Here is a 17,544-nt window from a genome sequence, read left to right as displayed (position 1 = left end):
AATGAGTGTGCAGCGCAAGGAGACAGGCACAACCAAGCGTGACCCTCGAAACACTAAGTTGTCCTTCACACACAGTTCCTGCCTGATCTTGTAGTATGGTTGCAGCACTGGATTCACCGTTTTAACAGACGGCGGCCACTGCTGGTTGACTTGCTCACGCAGAGATGCATGTTCAGGGCAGGAGAAGGAAGCATCTTCAAACTTCCCCGCAGACACTGAGACAGGGGCCGTCGACAACAAGGCCACTAACTCAGGTTCTGTGTCCTCGACCAGAGGGGAGGCAGCAGGTAGAGGTAACGTGAGAGGCAGTCGGCTGTACGGTTTAATGATCCAGCCCGATACACGACATCATAGGTGAAACAGAGGAGACGTGCAGACCATCGTGCAACGCGCATCCCTGCTCGATCAGCACCTTTTGTAGAGAGGAGTGTAGTGAGGGCCTGATGATCAGTGCGCAGTGTGAACTTCCTGCCCCACAGATATGTCCTCCATTTCTCCACTGCCCAGACGCACGCAAGAGCCTCTTTCTCTACAGTGGAGTATTTCCTCTCTGTTGAAGTCAGTGAACGTGACGCAAACGCCACTGTGCGTTCTGTGTGGTCTGGATGCATCTGGGTGAACACAGCTCCCAGTCCGTAGTCAGAGGCGTCAGTCGAAGTTATGGTTGGGAAGTCCGGATTGAATAGAGCAAGCGCCAGACTGTCCACCAGCAGCTGTTTCACAGTCAGGAAGCATTTCTGAGCTTCTTTAGTCCACTCGAATATGCCCTCTTGTCGCAGACAAGCACGGAGAGGCTCTACCTCTGTAGCATAGTTGGGTATAAACTTTGCATACCACGAGAGCATACCTAGGAAGGAGCAGAAGCTGCCCGCATCTTTGGGAGCCGGGGCCTGAGTAATGGCCTGCAAGTGCTCTGTGTCAGACTCGATGCCTTTTTCTGTCACCAGGTGTCCCAGGAACTTCAGACTGGCTTGGCGGAAGTGGCATTTCTTTTCGTTCAGCCGCAGGCCTGCTCCTTCCAGCCGTTGTAGGACCGTTTCCAGAGCTGTCTCGTGCTCCTGTGCTGTGTGCCCGCAGCAGATGACGTCATCCAGGTAGTTCTGAACATTAGGCACACCCTTCAACACTGTCTCCATCAACTTTTGAAAGGCTGAAGGGGCTGAAGCCAGGCCATAGGGAACTCTGCAGAACCGAAACAGCCCATCATGTGTGATGAAAGCTGTTAAATCCCGACTTTAGGGATGCAGTGGCACTTGGTGATATGCACTCTCCAAATCAATAGTTGAGAACACAGTAGAACCTGTCAGTGTAGAGAGTAGTTCCTCCATGTGAGGAAGGGGGTGAAGTAATACTTGGGGTAGTATTGGTCGAGGATCAATGACCACACCGGGTTATAGAACTCAGGTTTAATCGTGGCTCAGTAGGCAGAAGTAATAACCATACATGGTAATCGTGTAACCATAATAACAGTCCGGGTAGTACATAACACCTAGTGTAGTTCCAGTGTATATACATGGCGTTATATCACTACATCCCCCCTGTTTAGCTTTCAATTTTTACAGTATCAAAATACAAACATATTCAGAGCCCTCCTTTTGTGTGTGATTGTCTCTACTCATAGTCCTTGTAGTGAGCTGGTTTGGAAACAGCTCTTCCATATCTTGTGCGTACTGTCTTGTGTGTTTCACAGGTTTGGCTGGAAGACGTTCCAGCTGCATGAGTGTCCCGTTGAGGTTCTGTGAAGCGGGTTCTTGCGCTCCTCAGTGCATGGGGGTGGTGAATTTCCCGCAGGTGGCTCCTGCCACGTCTGAGTTTGTTCCCATTTGATGTTTGCACAATGTAGCTCCTTGGCTCATCGCACTTTTGTACGACAGTGGCTGGATACCAAGTCCCTTTTTCCTTGTTTAGGACAGATACGTGCTGTCCGGGACCGAGTGGAGGTAGTTCTCTGCCGCTGCTGCGGTCATGATGTTCCTTCATGTTTGCTGTTCTCTGCTCCAGGTGGAGTCGGTTTTCCTCCTTGCCTGGGTCCCCTCGACTCGGCAGCAGGGTGGTGACTGGCCTTCCGAAGATCAGTTCTGCTGGTGATGGTAGTTTACTGTCGATGGGTGTTGCTCTGACCTGTAGTAAGGCAACTTGTATGTTACCTCCTTGTCTCATGGTTTTCTTCACAATGGATTTGATGTGTCGCACATGCCTCTCAATGAATCCATTGCTTTTTGGATAGTGGGGTGAGCTTGTAACGTGCCTGATTCCCCAGTCAGCCGTGAATTTCTGGAACGCGTGCCCTGTGTACCGGGGGCCATTATCTGTAAGTATCTCGTTAGGCCTTCCAAAAAGAGACATGTACATTTCCATTTTTTGTGCAACTGCCCGGCTGGACACAGGCATGGGCATTTCATCCACTAGAGGGAACTTAGAATATCTGTCCACAATCAGTAAATACTGATGTCCATCGATCTTGAATAGATCAGAAGCTAGGGATTGCCATGGTTTTGACGGTGTGTTGTGTGGGTTGAGAGGTTGCTTTGGATTTGCATCCTGATGTTCCATGCATACGCTACATGACCTGCAGACTCTTTCGATATCATCGTTCATTCTGATCCAGTAGACACTTTCTCTCGCCAGTCGCCATGTCTTTTCGATGCCCTGGTGTCCTACATGCAGCTGTTTGAGTATAGAATCAGTCATGGAGTCTGGGATGAGCACCTGTCTGCCTTTGAATATGACTCCTGCTTCAACTGCGAGCTCATCTCTGAATGACCAGTACTCCCGTAGTTGTCTTGGTAGAGCTTTGATGTTGTCTGGCCATCCCTGGTGGATCAACTCTTTCAGTGCATTGAGTCTGGGGTCGCTGGTGGTTTCCGTGTGGAGTGCGTCCTGTTTCTCGGGAGAGAAGTTTATCATTGCAACAGTGAGCATCTCTGGATCCTCGACTTCTGCCTCCATTCCGTCAATGCGCTCGTCCAGCTCGATGTTGCTGTTGTTCTCAGGGTTGGGTAGTCGGCTGAGTGTGTCTGCCAGGACCATCTGGTTTCCTGGTCGATACGTGACCTCGTAGTTGTATCCTTGTGTTTTTATCAGCGTTCGCTGAAGCCATGGCGGGGCGGCATGCAGTGGCTTTGTGCATATGGTAACGAGGGGTTTGTGGTCTGTAACTATAATGAATGACTTCCCATACAGGTAGGTATGGTATCGCTGCATTCCATAGACTATGGCCAGCATTTCTCGCTCTATGTTGCTGTACCTGGATTGGCAGTCGTCCAGTGTCTTTGAGCCAAAAGCTATGGGTCTTTTGTTCTGCACGAATCCCACGCCCAGTCCTTTCTGTGATGCATCGACCTCAAGTGTCAGAGGTGTGCTTGGATCATAGTACTTCAGGCAGTCATGTTCGTTGATAACTGATTTCAGGTCCTCAAAGCTCTTTTGGTGGTCAGTGTCCCATATCCAAGGCACGTCACTTTTCAGCAGCACCCTCAGTGTGTGTGCTTTGTCTGTGAACTTTGGGATGTAGAGTGACATGTAGGTCAGCATCCCCAAGAATCTGCTCAGTTCATCTTTGTTCTGGGGTGTCGGCATTTTCTGGTTGTCCCTGATTTTGGCTGGGTCAGGTTTGATACCTTTGTCTGTGTACAGGTTGCCAAAGAATGAGATGCTTGTCTGTTTGATTGTGCACTTGTCACTGTTGAACACAATACCTGTCTTGGCTGCTCTCTCCATCAGGTTGGTCAGGTTCCTGTCATGCTCCTCTTCGCTTGCTCCGTAGACTGCGATATCGTCGGCTATGCTGACGACACCGTCGAGCCCCTCCAGGATTTGGTCCATCTTTGCCTGGAAGAGATCTTGAGAGACACTGAGACCAAATGGCAAACGTTTCCAGCAGTATCTACCAAATGGAGTTCGGAATGTGGTTAGCAGTTGTGACTCTTCCTCTAGGTGTATTGACCAATATCCAGCTTTTGCGTCAAGTTTGCTGAATATTTTTGCATTTGCAAACTTCGGGTTCAGTTCCTCCACAGTAGGAATCTTGTGTGGGCATCTCCTAAGGCTGGCATTAAGCTTTTGGGGGTCTAAGCATATGCGAAGGGAACCGTCTTTCTTTGTGCTGTATGCCAGACTCGAGCACCAGTCTGTGTGCTGTTCTACTTTTCTTAACACATCTTGTTCGACTAGGTTATTCAGTTCATCTTTCAGTTTGTCTTTGATGTGAATGCTGCACTTACGTGGTGGGTCTATGAATGGTTCAGCATCCTTTTTCAGGAAGAGCTTGGCCTTTCCACTGAAGTTGCCAATTTTGTCAAACTGGTCTGGGTATGCTCTCTTTAGGTCTGCACTGTTAGATATGGTCATTTTGGGTTTTGTCTGTCTTGTGTTGACTTTTTTCTGGTTTGCATGTCCTTTCTCGGTCACTGCATCTACATTGACAGTCATTAGGTTTAACAGTTCACATGTTGGCAGCCCAACTATGGCTGGCCCTGGTACGTCTACAACATAGAACTTTGCATTGATCCATTTGGATTCTTTGTACTGGCATGGAATGTCAATGGTGCCTAGGCAGGGGATGGCGTGACCACTGTATGCAGATAGCCTCCTGTTGGTTTTTTTCAGTCGTTTCTGGGTGCATGCATTTTCACCGTACATCTGCTTGAAGGTACGCAATGGGAGTGTTTTGCCTGATGCACCTGTGTCTATCTTCAGACGTAGTGTGTATCCACGACCAGGTAGGTCAGGTGGTGTCACCTTCAGGACTGTGTACGCCTCCTCTCTGGCCGGCTTGCTGTCTATGCTATGCATGCACTTTTCACTGATAGTTATGGAGTGGAACTGTTTCTGGTAAGTACTTTCGTTCTCACTGTCTGTTTCACTGCCACTCTCTACAGCATGTATGCGAGTCCTGCTCTGTTGCTTTTTGTCTATATAGCTTTTGCGCTTGTGCTGTTTGTCTTGTGGTGTGTGGGACTTACTTCCCCCACTCCTGCTCTGGCTGGAGTGTTCCTGGCGCTCTCGTTTGGCCTTCCTGCAGCACCGCTCCCAGTGACCTTTTGCACCACACGCATTGCATTCATCATCATATGCAGGACATCGACGTGGTTTGTGGCTTGTCCCACAGTTACGACATATGCGGTCTCTGTCCACAGCGTGGATTCTCTCATTGTGTGACAGGCTAAGTTTGTCTAACTGTTCATTGCCTGCTGTCAGGGCTTCATATTTTCGTCCCTCGGCCAGAACCTCTGCTAAGGAATATCCTTTTGGTTTGCTATATAGATCATTCCTCAGGGCATCATGGGGAGTGCTCGCAATAATAAGCTCAATCATACGCTCGTTAAGCTCTTCGTCTGAAAACTGACATTTCTGTGCTAGTGTTCTGGCTCTGGTCACAAAATCATCAATATTCTCATCTGGTTTCTGTCTGTGTTGCATCAGTTGCAGTCTATGGATTCTGAAATTTACGTTCAACTTCAGCTGTTTTTCAAAGAAGTCCCATAGTTTGGCAGGCTTTTTCTTTTCATCATCGGTGAGACCACTGGTGTTCAGTCTTTTTAATCCTTCATCTCCGATTCCACGACATATTTTCCTAGCTTGTTTAGCTGCGCCGTTTATTTCTTCATCTTCTAAATACAGAGTCATTTTCTGTTTATATAGTGAAATTGCCTCACCCAGGTCCGGGTCTGACCAATTCATCGTCGGTAGATGCGATGCCATGACGTCTCCTGTTGCTAGCTAGCCAGTTAGCTTTGCGGCTAGCTCAGCTCCGGCGCACTCTTGCTTGAATGATGACAGAAATTATCCACGGACAATTTTATCAGTCTATCTTCATTCTTCATAGAGAGTACTTTACCGCTGCCACCATGAAGTAATACTTGGGGTAGTATTGGTCGAGGATCAATGACCACACAGGGTTATAGAACTCAGTTTAATAGTGGCTCAGTAGGCAGAAGTAATAACCATACATGGTAGTGGTGTAACCATAATAACAGTCCGGGTAGTACATAACACCTAGTGTAGTTCCAGTGTATATACATGGCGTTATATCACTACAGGGGGTAGCTATCCAATCCCTTTGTTGGGTTCTCGAAGGTCCACACACATCCGAATCCCTCCTGTTTTCTTCTGTGTGACCACGATAGGTGAGATCCACGGCGAAGCATCGATGCGCTCTATCACACCAGCTGAGAGGAGACGATTCAGCTCCGCTGACACATCAGCTCGCCCGGAGAAAGGAAGGCGTCTCAGTTTCTGACGCACTGGCACAGCGTCCGGTGACACCGTCACTTTGTGCATGAAACCTTTTGCACAGCCTACGGTTGCAGGTGAGGCTGGCTGGGTGGTGAGACATCCCACTGACACTGCAGCGGCGGGCAGAGCTGGAGGTGCTGCGGATGGCGGATATACCGCGTTACCTTCGATGCGCAGGCAGAGAGCGGATATGAGGTCTCTCCCCATAAGTGCAGTCCCTGAGTCCACTACATAGAAGCTGACTGGCCCTTTTATGCCATCCATGTGAACGGTCTGTAACCCACATAAAGTAGCCAACATGCAGTGTTAGGTTATTTCCTAGTTTTATATATGATTTAATTTAGTTTCCTTGCCATTTTCAGCTATGCATTTTCCCTGCATATTAAACTTGCCCAGTAGATGGCAATAGTAACGCTGCAGATAGTAGAAACTGTTACAGTGGTTACAGCAAAGAAGAAGAATGAAAATCGTGCTCAGCAGAGCTGGAGCAAAAAGGAATTCAACTACAAGAGACAAAGTGAAAATATGAGATTTAAGAGCTAGTTAATGAGTTCTCTTTCAAGAATGCACTTCAGCCTCTCGCACCCCACACTGGCTGGAGAGTGGGCAAGGTGCTGAGGCCGGTCGATAGGAGATCCTATGAGGTCCAGCTGCACACGGGTGGTGTCATCAGGAGAAATCGCAGACACCTCAGGCATGCACCAGGGGCAATCTTCACTGCCACTATGGACATGGAGATCAGCAGCCCCAGTCAGCCAGAGAGTGTTGAACCCGGACATTCAGAGAGTGTTCCTTCTCGCAGTGTCTTAGCAGGAAACAAAACCAAGGATACTGGTGACAGGGCCAACCCTGTTACCACCAGATCAGGCCGCTCTGTTGTGCAGCCGCAGCGATACAAAGACTTTGTGACCTCACATAGATGAATGGATCTGTAGCACTAATGGACTTTGGGGGGGGCATGAATGAAAAAGAAAAAAAAGTGAATCACAAATGTTGTGCAAATGTATTAAAGGTTCTAAAAAAAAAGAAGAAACTGAAAAGAGAAAAGATGTAACAATAGGAACTATTGTTAGGAACCATTGTTTAGTTCCTTGTTTACACAGGGGTCGTTTAGGTTGTTGCACCTGGAATAACGGACCGAGCATGATGCATAACCTTACGTGCCGAAGTTATTATTAAAGTTTATAGTGTAGAGCCGAAGTAACGGAGAAGACCGTAGGTTCACACTTTAGCCGTGTAGGCAACTTTCTTTAATCCACGGTAAATCAGCGAGACAAACAAAACCCACAGCTCGACTGAGCGGAGGTGGCAAGAATAACCAGAAAACTGGCTGGACAACCATAACTTAACCCTGCGTTAACCTGCCAGGGCAACCATGACTTAACCCTTAGTTCCTGGGTTGAATTCTGTCCCCAATACGTGTCCACCACATGAGCCCCCCCAGAATTCGCCCTAGTAATCGAAGTTAGGCAGGTGCGGGGGGACGACCGGCCGTCCGCGGTGGCTTCGGGTAACAGGCGCCGGAGTGTCTCTGGGAGGCATTGACGCGGGCCTGTGGAGGTCGGCCCGAGGAGCAGAAGAGGCAGCACGGGCCTCCACGGGGGGAAGAGGCGGAGCCGGGGGACGACCGCGATGAGGAGGTTGGGCTAACTCCAACGGCTGCGTCAAGTCCAGGTGTGCGGGTTTAACTCGGTCCACTGAAACATGCTCGGCCGTGCCCCCAAAATCCACCACCAGGTGCTTAGTTCCCCGTTCCAGGACGCGGAAGGGGCCGTCATAAGGGGGTTGCAGAGGGGGGCGGTGTGCGTCGTGACGGATGAACACGTAGTCCGCTGACTGCAGACCTGGGGGCACCTGGGACACCGGAGCGCCGTGTTGGGCGGTAGGGACAGGTGTGAAAGCTCTGACCCCGTCCAGCAAGGAGGCTCGTTGGTCCACAGCTGACCAGGGACGCGTTGCATTGGGCATGAAATCGCCTGGGACTCGCAGCGGCGTGCCGTACACCAGCTCCGCAGAGGAGGCTTGTAGGTCTTCCTTCGGGGCGGTCCGCAGGCCCAGCATGACCCATGGGAGCTTGTCAACCCAGTTGCAGTCCTTGAGAGTAGCCCGAAGCGCAGCCTTCATGGACCGGTGGAAACGCTCACATAGGCCGTTCGCCTGAGGGTGGTAGGCGGTAGTGCGATGAAGCTTGACGCCCAGAGCCTCACCCACAGCATTCCATAGCTCTGAGGTAAACTGTGGCCCACGGTCAGATGAAAGGTCGGAAGGCGTACCGAAACGTGAGACCCACGACCCAATAAAAGCCCGGGCCACATCAGCAGACGTCGTGGATGCCAGGGGAACAGCTTCAGGCCAGCGCATAGTCCTGTCCACCACAGTGAAGAGGTAGGTGGACCCATGGGAGGGGGGTAGGGGACCAACCAGGTCGACGTGGACATGGTCAAATCGTCTCTCCGGCACTGCGAAGCGTTCCAGGGGCGCCTTAATGTGGCGGTGTATCTTAGCCCGCTGACAGGCAACACACGAGTCGGCCCACGCTTTCACGTCTCTCTTAAGTCCCTCCCACACAAACTTAGCAGAGGTCAGGCGCACGGATGGCTTACCGCCTGGATGAGAGAGGCCGTGCACAGCTTCAAATACGGGGCGTCTCCAGCTGTGCGGGACGATGGGCCTGGGCTGTCCTGTGGAGACGTCACACAGGAGGGTGACACCTGTGTCGCTGAAAGGAACGTCCTGCAGGCGGAGCCCCGTGTCGGAGGCCCGGAGACGGAGGATGCTCGGGTCCGTGGCCTGGTCAGCAGCCATCTGTGCATAGTCAAGGCCTAGGTGGACCGCTCCAATCACTGCCCTAGACAGGCAGTCAGCTACCTGGTTAGACTTACCAGCGACGTGCTGGATGTCGGTAGTGAATTCCGAAATGTAGGAGAGTTGTCGCTGCTGGCGAGCGGACCATGGCTCGGCCGTCTTGGACATGGCAAACGCGAGGGGCTTGTGGTCCACGTACGCAGTAAACTCGCGGCCCTCTAGCAGGAAACGGAAATGCCGGACGGCGAGCCAGAGACCGAGGAGTTCCCTGTCAAAAGTACTATACTTGCGCTCTCGGGGTGTAAGCTGGCGACTGAAAAAGGCCAAAGGCTGCCAAGCCCCCCCCACCCACTGTTCGTGAACCGCACCAACAGCATAGTCCGATGCATCCGTGGTTATGGAAATAGGCGCTGTAGGTGAAGGATGCGCTAGCAGGGTAGCCTGGGAGAGCGCAGCTTTAGTCTCGGTGAACGCACGGTCCCGCTCTGCTGTCCAGTCGACTGCCTGGTTGGGGGACATGCCTTTCAGCGCCTCGTACAGTGGCCGGATGATAAAGGCGGCTCGAGGAATGAAGCGGTGGTAGAATGTCACCATCCCGATGAACTCCCTGAGCGCACGAGCTGTTTGGGGGCGCGGAAAGGCCGCCACCGCTTCCACCTTTGAGGGCAGGGGGACTGCCCTGTCCCCAGTGATGCGGTGCCCGAGGAAATCAATGGCTGTCAGCCCGAACCGGCACTTCGCCGGGTTGACGATCAGCCCATGCTGGCTGAGGCGTGTGAAGAGGGCATGAAGATGGGACAGGTGTTCTTCCTCGGAGGCGCTGGCGATGAGTATGTCGTCCAAATAGACGAAGATGAAAGGAAGGCCACGGAGCACTGAATCCATCAGCCGCTGAAAGGACTGGGCCGCGTTTTTGAGTCCAAATGGCATTCGTAGGAATTCAAATAGGCCGAATGGGGTTGTCACCGCTGTCTTGGGGATGTCTGAGGGGTGCACGGGAACTTGATGATAACCACGGACCAGGTCGACTTTTGAGAAGACGCATTTGCCAGACAGGTTTGCAGAAAAGTCCTGGATATGCGGGACAGGATAGCGGTCAGGCGTGGTGGCGTCATTTAGTCGGCGGTAGTCCCCGCATGGGCGCCAACCTCCATCAGGCTTAGCGACGATGTGGAGTGGGGACGCCCACGGGCTGTCAGAGCGGCGGATGATCCCCATGCGTTCCAGGTGCTCGAACTCAGACTTGGCAATGGCGAGTTTGGCGGGGTCGAGACGCCTGGCTCTGGCGTAGACCGGGGGCCCCTTCGTAGCAATGTGATGCTCCACCCCATGCTTAGCGGTGGGTGCAGAGAAGGTAGGCTGGGTGAGGTCAGGGAACTCAGCGAGGAGGCGGGTGAACTTGTCTGCCTCTGAGAGAGAGTTGGCTAGACCTGCATAGGCCGCTTCCCTCTGCGTACATGCGAAGGAGGAGAAGGTTAAGGCATCGACCAGACGGCTGTTCTGAATGTCCACTAGCAAACCGTAAGCGCACAAAAAATCAGCTCCGAGGAGGGGAAGCGTTACATTGGCCATGACGAACTCCCACGTGAAACGTTGTCCACCAAAACACAGTTCTACAGACCGCACGCCGTAGGTGTGGATAGGGCTGCCGTCAGCCGTCGCCAACTGGGGGCCCCGCTCCCCGCCCATGATGTCGACGTCAGTAGCAGGGAGCACGCTTCTCTGTGCGCCCGTGTCACAAAGAAATCGCCGACCGGAGATGGTGTCGAGGATGAAGAGTAGCCTGCTCGTATCGCCAACACTCATGGCCACTACTGAGTGTTGGCCCTCTCGTTTCCCGTCGGCCTGTAGTTGCAGGGGGAACGGCACCGTTTAGCTTTCGCACCAAATCGAGCGTGGTACATACAGAGTCCAGAGGGCTTGTAGCGGTCTGATGCTGTGGCGCCACCGTCGGGCCACGCCCGCGATGTCGGCGGGGGGCCAGTGAAGGTAGGAGCCAGCACCCCGGCATGGGAGGAACGTTGTGTAGCGACGAAGAATCGGTCAGCCTCCTTTGCCAGCTCACGGGGATCAGTGATGGTGGAGTTAGCGAGCGCAGTCTGGACGTGGGGCGGCATGTTGCGCAGAAACAGCTCCATAAACAGGAAACATGGCTTTTCTTGACCCAGTAGGTTTAACATCCTGCTCATTAGCTCCGATGGTTTGCCATCTCCCAAGCCCTGAATTGCGAAGAGGCGACGTGCTCTCTCCGTTGCTGACAGTTCAAAAGTTTCAAGGAGGAGATGTTTAAGTGCGGCGTATTTACCATCGGCCGGTGGGTTGGTTATGAAACCGCTTATCCTGGAAGCCGTAGCGCACCCCAGCGCTGCCACTACGTAGTAGTACCTGGTCTCGTCTGCTGTTATGTCTCTGAGCGCGAACTGCGCCTCAGCCTGCGCGAACCATGTAGCCGCGGAAGACTCCCAAAACTCCGGCAGTTTAATTGCAACGGCGTTCGTAGCCATAATGTGTGTGGTTTCAGAAAACTTATCCGAAAACCGACGTCGGGGTCACCAGTGTAGAGCCGAAGTAACGGAGAAGACCGTAGGTTCACACTTTAGCCGTGTAGGCAACTTTCTTTAATCCACGGTAAATCAGCGAGACAAACAAAACCCACAGCTCGACTGAGCGGAGGTGGCAAGAATAACCAGAAAACTGGCTGGACAACCATAACTTAACCCTGCGTTAACCTGCCAGGGCAACCATGACTTAACCCTTAGTTCCTGGGTTGAATTCTGTCCCCAATACGTGTCCACCACAATAGCCCCGTGGGGTTGAAACGAGTTGTAACGTCTCATTTGTAGAAGGAAACAACACACTTTAACAATGTGCGTTGCTAGCATAGTCAATGTATTCCATATGTTGATCATGCAAGGTTCTGGTTGAGAGACTTTACTGTATTCTATTCTTTTTGTTAGCTCGACCATTTCCTTGGTAATGAGTAAATGTCTTGATAAATGTGTATAAGTTAAACAAAACCCAATCGGAGGTGAACTTTAGTCTAATGAACTGAAGTGCGACGCAGAGCCATGGTGAACCTGTATTACTGGGTTGTAAGCTAGCGTCTGAGCTCGCATGAGTAAATAAATGATGATTGAAAGTAAAGTTCCGAGTCACTATGCGTTCATGAATACGGATTATCGAGTGATACTAATTCCAGATCTGCTAATGTTTATTTTCTAAAGAGTAATTGAGTATTGACCTGCTATGCAGGTTGTTTTTTTGTTTATGCGAGAAATTGAGACGATCCAGTGGACCGCTAGCCATTGGACAGACGAGTGCGCAGCCGCGGAACAGAGGGCGGAAGTGCAGCATCTCACGGCCAACACGGACTGTTCCAACTCCACGCTGTCTCCATGTCGTCACACAGATAAGCGCTTGAGATCTCGCCACACTTTAAAAGCATACTACCCGGGTAGATGGACTTTGGGTTTTATTTTATCAGAGCTCTGAATAGGTAATTTTATTTTATATTGTTGGGCTACACACGCATTTTGATTTACTACACTGAAAATACCTTTACAAATGGTTAACATTGATTTATACAACTGAAAATACCTTTACAGATGGTTCATTTTGATTTACTACAACTGAAGGGACATTGTAAAAGAAAGTGAGAAATCACAAACAGTGTGTTGAATAGTTCATGTTTATTAAATGCCGGCTAAACTTAAACTAAAAGAAGTGTTTTGGATTTTCATTGAGTCACTCCTCCTCGAAAAGGTCCTTAGATCCGGGGCATTGGAATATTGTAAAATCTAGTCACGTGTCCTGCCTTACAGGTCGCTTCCATGCAGCCCAGCACGTTGATTGATAGGGGTCCGTGAGTATGTCACTAGACGGACTGAGGATTTTTGTAGAGGAGCTTCTTTGAAGTGCTCCTCGTAGATGCATCGAGGTAAAACAGACACTGAAGCACCCGTATCCACCGTTAGTTTCACTGTCTTCACCACGTTCGCTGTTTGAATGTCCACTGAACACTGTATCTTATCAGGGGTGTCTGTTCCTTCCACAAGCAGGAGTGTATATTCAGGCATGTCAACCTCCTTCACTGAATGAGTCTGCTGAGACTACTTACACGCACGGGCAAATTGTCCTTTTTTATTGCAACCTCTGCATGTTGCTTTTGCAGCTGGACATTCCTGTGAGTTAGCAAGGTGTTTCTCTGAACCACACCGGTAGCAGGTACGTGAGGAGGAGGCTGTAGCAGATTTCTGAGCAGACTTTGCATATGCACACTTGTGTGGCTTTCCCTGGCCGCGTGTAGTTTTCTGGGTCTGCATAACTTGCACTGGTATTTGCTGCTGACCTGCCATAGACTTAGCTTGTAGGGTAGCTGCTTCACATTGATTAGCTATGGTAATAGCATCGGCTAATGTCAGGCTTGTCTTTAGCAATAACCTCTCTCTAATGCGAGGGTTAGCTACATGCTCCACGAGCTGATCTCGAATCACGTCATCAGTGTTTGGAAATTCACACGTTGCAGCCAGTTATCTTAATGCAGCGATGTATTGCACTATGGATTCTTGTGCTCCCTGCACTCTTTTTCTGAAAGCATGCCGCTCCACAACTATGTTCACCGTCGGCGTAAAATTGCCCTGTAATGCTGTAATGGTGGATGCTAAATCCTGACCTGTGTCCGGCAATGTATGGAAGATCCGCTGTCCTTCGGAGCCCAAACAATGCAGAAGTAGTGCTCTTTTCCTTGCCTCAGGCCACGCGTTTCCACTTGCATTGATCACGAGAAGGTGATTCTCGAACATCTTCACCCACGTGTTGAAAAGTGTCGCCGGTTCTCCCGGGCACGTCAAAAAAAGATCTGGAAACGGTGCATTGGCCATCTTGTCCGTTTTAAAGTATGCAGGTCCGTCTCGTCGCCAATTTGTTCTATTCTTTGGTAGAATAACCACACGACGTATTGCTTAATAAACTTTACTAAAAGAATTGCAAGGCAGACCGTTAGCTTCCAACATACTCGGACAGGTTCTCAGCAGCAACTCACAACAACATTCAAAGAGTCAACCTAACCTACTGTTACTAGTGACCTACGAATACAGCGCCCTCTAGCGGTTGGCAGTATAAAACTCTGCAATATAGGGTAACTAGATTACTGAACACAACACCCCATCACCAACTGCAATTTGACAGTGTAAGAAGACTACCTTGTCATGTTCCACATCCTCCCTGGTGAACGTGATGTGGTGTCCACAGAGTTAATGTGGTTGGTGAAATGTGGTAAGTCCTGAGATTTAATTTTAACCCAGGTGTCGTCCACAAATCTGAACCAATGTCTAGGTGGTGTCCCTGGATAGGAAATCAGAGCCTCTTTTCCACTTCCTCCATATTCGAGTTCGCCACTACAGGTGAGACTGGGGGACCCATAGCACACCCATGCCTCTGCCTATAGTACTGCCCCCTGTATGTGAAGTACATGGACTGAAGACACAGCTTCAGGAGCAGACACACTTGGTCTTTGTTAATGGTGGTCCTATTACTAAGGGTGGGGTCGTTTGGTAATTTCATATGGACCACCTCCACTGCTTCATCAACAGGAACACACGTGAAGAGAGACGTAACATCATAAGAGACCACTGTTTCATCCCCCTTCATAATGATGTCCCTCACCTTGTCCACAACATCCACAGTGTTCTGAATGTGATGTTGATTACTGCCTACCAACGGGTTCAGAATAGATGCCAGAAACTTAGAGAGGTTAGAGGTCACTGATCACTAATGGCACATCCTGTTTATGTATCCTAGGTAAACCATACAGACTAGGTGTAGCTTCCCCAGGGTATAATCTATGGTACTAAATTCTGTCCAATTCTGTCCTGTTCTAACTATTTCAGACCATCTGTCACAGGGGTGGGTAATCTTATCCAGAAAGGGCCAGTGTGGGTGAAAGTTTGTGGTCCAACCAAGCAGTCACACACCTGTGTCTGCTAATCAGGTTCCTCAGCAAAGACTCTACTGGTTGATTAGTGGGATCGTGTGTGTAACTGCTTGGCTGGAACAAAAACCTGCACCCACACTGGCCCTTTCTGGATAAGATTGCCTACCCCTAATATCACCTTTTTCTTTTCAGAACTGCCTGGATCTCGTTTCAGGGGCTCATTTATGTCGCTAAGCAATGTCATAACTTTCTCATGATCGTCTGTCTGTTTTAATACAACAGTGCGTCTGCCTTTGTCTGCCAGTCGTCCCCTCTATGTGAAGAGGGAACGACCATCCCTGAACTGGAGGGGCCCCAGGAGTACATCTGTCACCATGTTACAATACTGTGATTGCAACTATTCCCCAGTCCTCTGTGAATAGCACACTTGGCCATTGTAACTCTAAGTAATGGTCACGCAGTTAGCATATGAAACCAATCTTTTTTTTCAGTCGTTATGCCACTGTATTTTTTTTCTACTTTTATCAATCCCTGTGAGGTGATTCTTTCTCTGCATTTAATCCGTCCTGGATTTGTAGCTAAGAGCAGTGGGCCGCCGCTCTGCAGTGTTTATAAGGGTGGGGAGACCTGCAGTCAGGTGAGACTGAAGAGGTCACTTAGATGATAAACGTGTCTAAATGAATTGATTGGATGCTGTGTGTAAGTCTTCAAAAATGTCTTTACGTATACTTTAGTAAAGCGGATCTTGTGAACAACTGAAACACTCATCAATGTATTTTGCTTTTTATTTTCAGGAACTTTCTGTATCATTTCGCTCTGCACCTGTCCCGTTACCCACGCTACTTGTACGGTCTCCCTGATGACATTGGCCACGGATATGGATGGTCCATGTTCTGTGCCTGGGGAGGTCTGGGCCTTACCCTCATCGCTGGCTTCTTCTGCACTTTGGCCCCATCTGTTCAGCCCATTCCCCGATCAACTTGCCCCAAGTCCCGGCAGGAAAATGGCACTATATGCTGAAGGGGTTCGGCTGCCGTTCCTTCCCAGCGCCAAGCAGCCGAGCTGGCAGCCAGAAGAGCTGAGACCAATCTATGAGAAATCAGCAACAGATGAACTGTTCCATGTGTTTGTAAATCACTTCGTCTATACTGTCTCCTGGCTACACAACATGTTGTGTGTGTGTGTGTGTGTGTGTGTGTGTGTGTGTGTGTGTGTGTGTGTGTGTGTGTGTGTGTGTGTGCATGTGCGCACGTGCGCATGTTTAAAAATGGATGTCTTAATGATCTGCTATGTTGAAAATAATATCAGAGAGAAATCATGTGAATTGTTGAAGTTGTACTTGTGCTGCCGTGGAGCTGATGCTGAGATGTGATGATGATGCTGAGATGTGATGATAATGCTGAGATGTGATGATGATGCTGAGATGTGATGATGATGCTGAGATGGATGTGCCATGACGAGGTGGAACTCCAGCAGGACTGGAAAGGACACTGCGCAGGAAAGCAGAGACTGAGTGATTTCATCCTGGATGGAGGAGTTCTTATCAATATTGTTGTGTTTATGATGACGATGGATAAATCAGTACTGGAGCCAACTGGTCACAGTGTTGGGGGCGTAGCACATGCATTTCTCTGAAAGACCTCTGAAGGACAACTTACACTCTTAAAGGTCTATGTGGGATTACCTGAAAATAGGAAATAAAGAACCAGGGCAAAGTTTCAGAGGTGAATCGGTGTGATTACCGAAATGGGCTGGCATGTGGTTTACTGGCATTTTTAAAGATATGTGATTCTGTGGCCCCTCTTCGGACTACAGGGGGGGATGGGACTGCCCAGCACCCCCAGAAGATGTGCAGTAACTCTGCTGCTGTTGTATATTACTGTACAGATTATTCCACACAAATGGCAACCAGGAAATGTCATGTTGGAATTTTTCATTCTCATGTAAAGCATTCCCGTCCTTCAAATGAACCTACTGTATGCCATCTAGCGTTTTATACATGTATTCCTTCCATCCAGAGTGCTTTCCTTTTCACTGGACTGTCCCCAGGGGAACCTACTGTATGCCATCTAGCGTTTTATACATGTATTCCTTCCATCCGGAGTGCTTTCCTTTTCACTGGACTGACCCCAGGTGAACCTACTGTATGTCATCTAGCGTTTTATACATGTAGTCCTTCCATCCAGAGTGCTTTCCTTTTTACTGGACTGACCCGAGGTGAACCTACTTTATGTCATCTAGCGTTTTATACATGTATTCCTTCCATCCGGAGTGCTTTCCTTTTCACTGGACTGACCCCAGGGGAACCTACTGTATGCCATCTAGCGTTTTATACATTTAGTCCTTCCATCCAGAGTGCTTTCCTTTTCACTGGACTGACCCCAGGTGAACCTACTGTATGTCATCTAGCGTTTTATACATGTATTCCTTCCATCCGGAGTGCTTTCCTTTTCACTGGACTGACCCCAGGTGAACCTACTGTATGTCATCTAGCGTTTTATACATGTATTCCTTCCATCCGGAGTGCTTTCCTTTTCACTGGACTGACCCCAGGTGAGCCTACTGTATGC

The 17,544-nt window shown here is 49.7% G+C and overlaps 1 protein-coding gene across 1 annotated transcript in view; it reads left to right on the top strand.

Moving 5' to 3' along the window:
- Nucleotides 1-15,994, top strand: part of tmem178bb (transmembrane protein 178Bb) — a 29,502-nt gene extending 13,508 nt beyond the window's left edge. Inside the window, 2 exon segments of the mRNA XM_056276734.1 lie at nucleotides 15,769-15,798; nucleotides 15,801-15,994. Coding sequence (XP_056132709.1) covers nucleotides 15,769-15,798; nucleotides 15,801-15,994 — 224 coding nt within the window.
- The last annotated feature ends 1,550 nt before the right edge of the window (nucleotides 15,995-17,544 follow it).

This window comes from Lampris incognitus, chromosome 3 (genome assembly GCF_029633865.1).
Source record: "Lampris incognitus isolate fLamInc1 chromosome 3, fLamInc1.hap2, whole genome shotgun sequence".
Lineage (NCBI taxonomy): Eukaryota > Metazoa > Chordata > Actinopteri > Lampriformes > Lampridae > Lampris > Lampris incognitus.
Note: the sequence above shows the minus strand (reverse complement) of the source record. Positions and strands in the feature narration are given on the sequence as shown.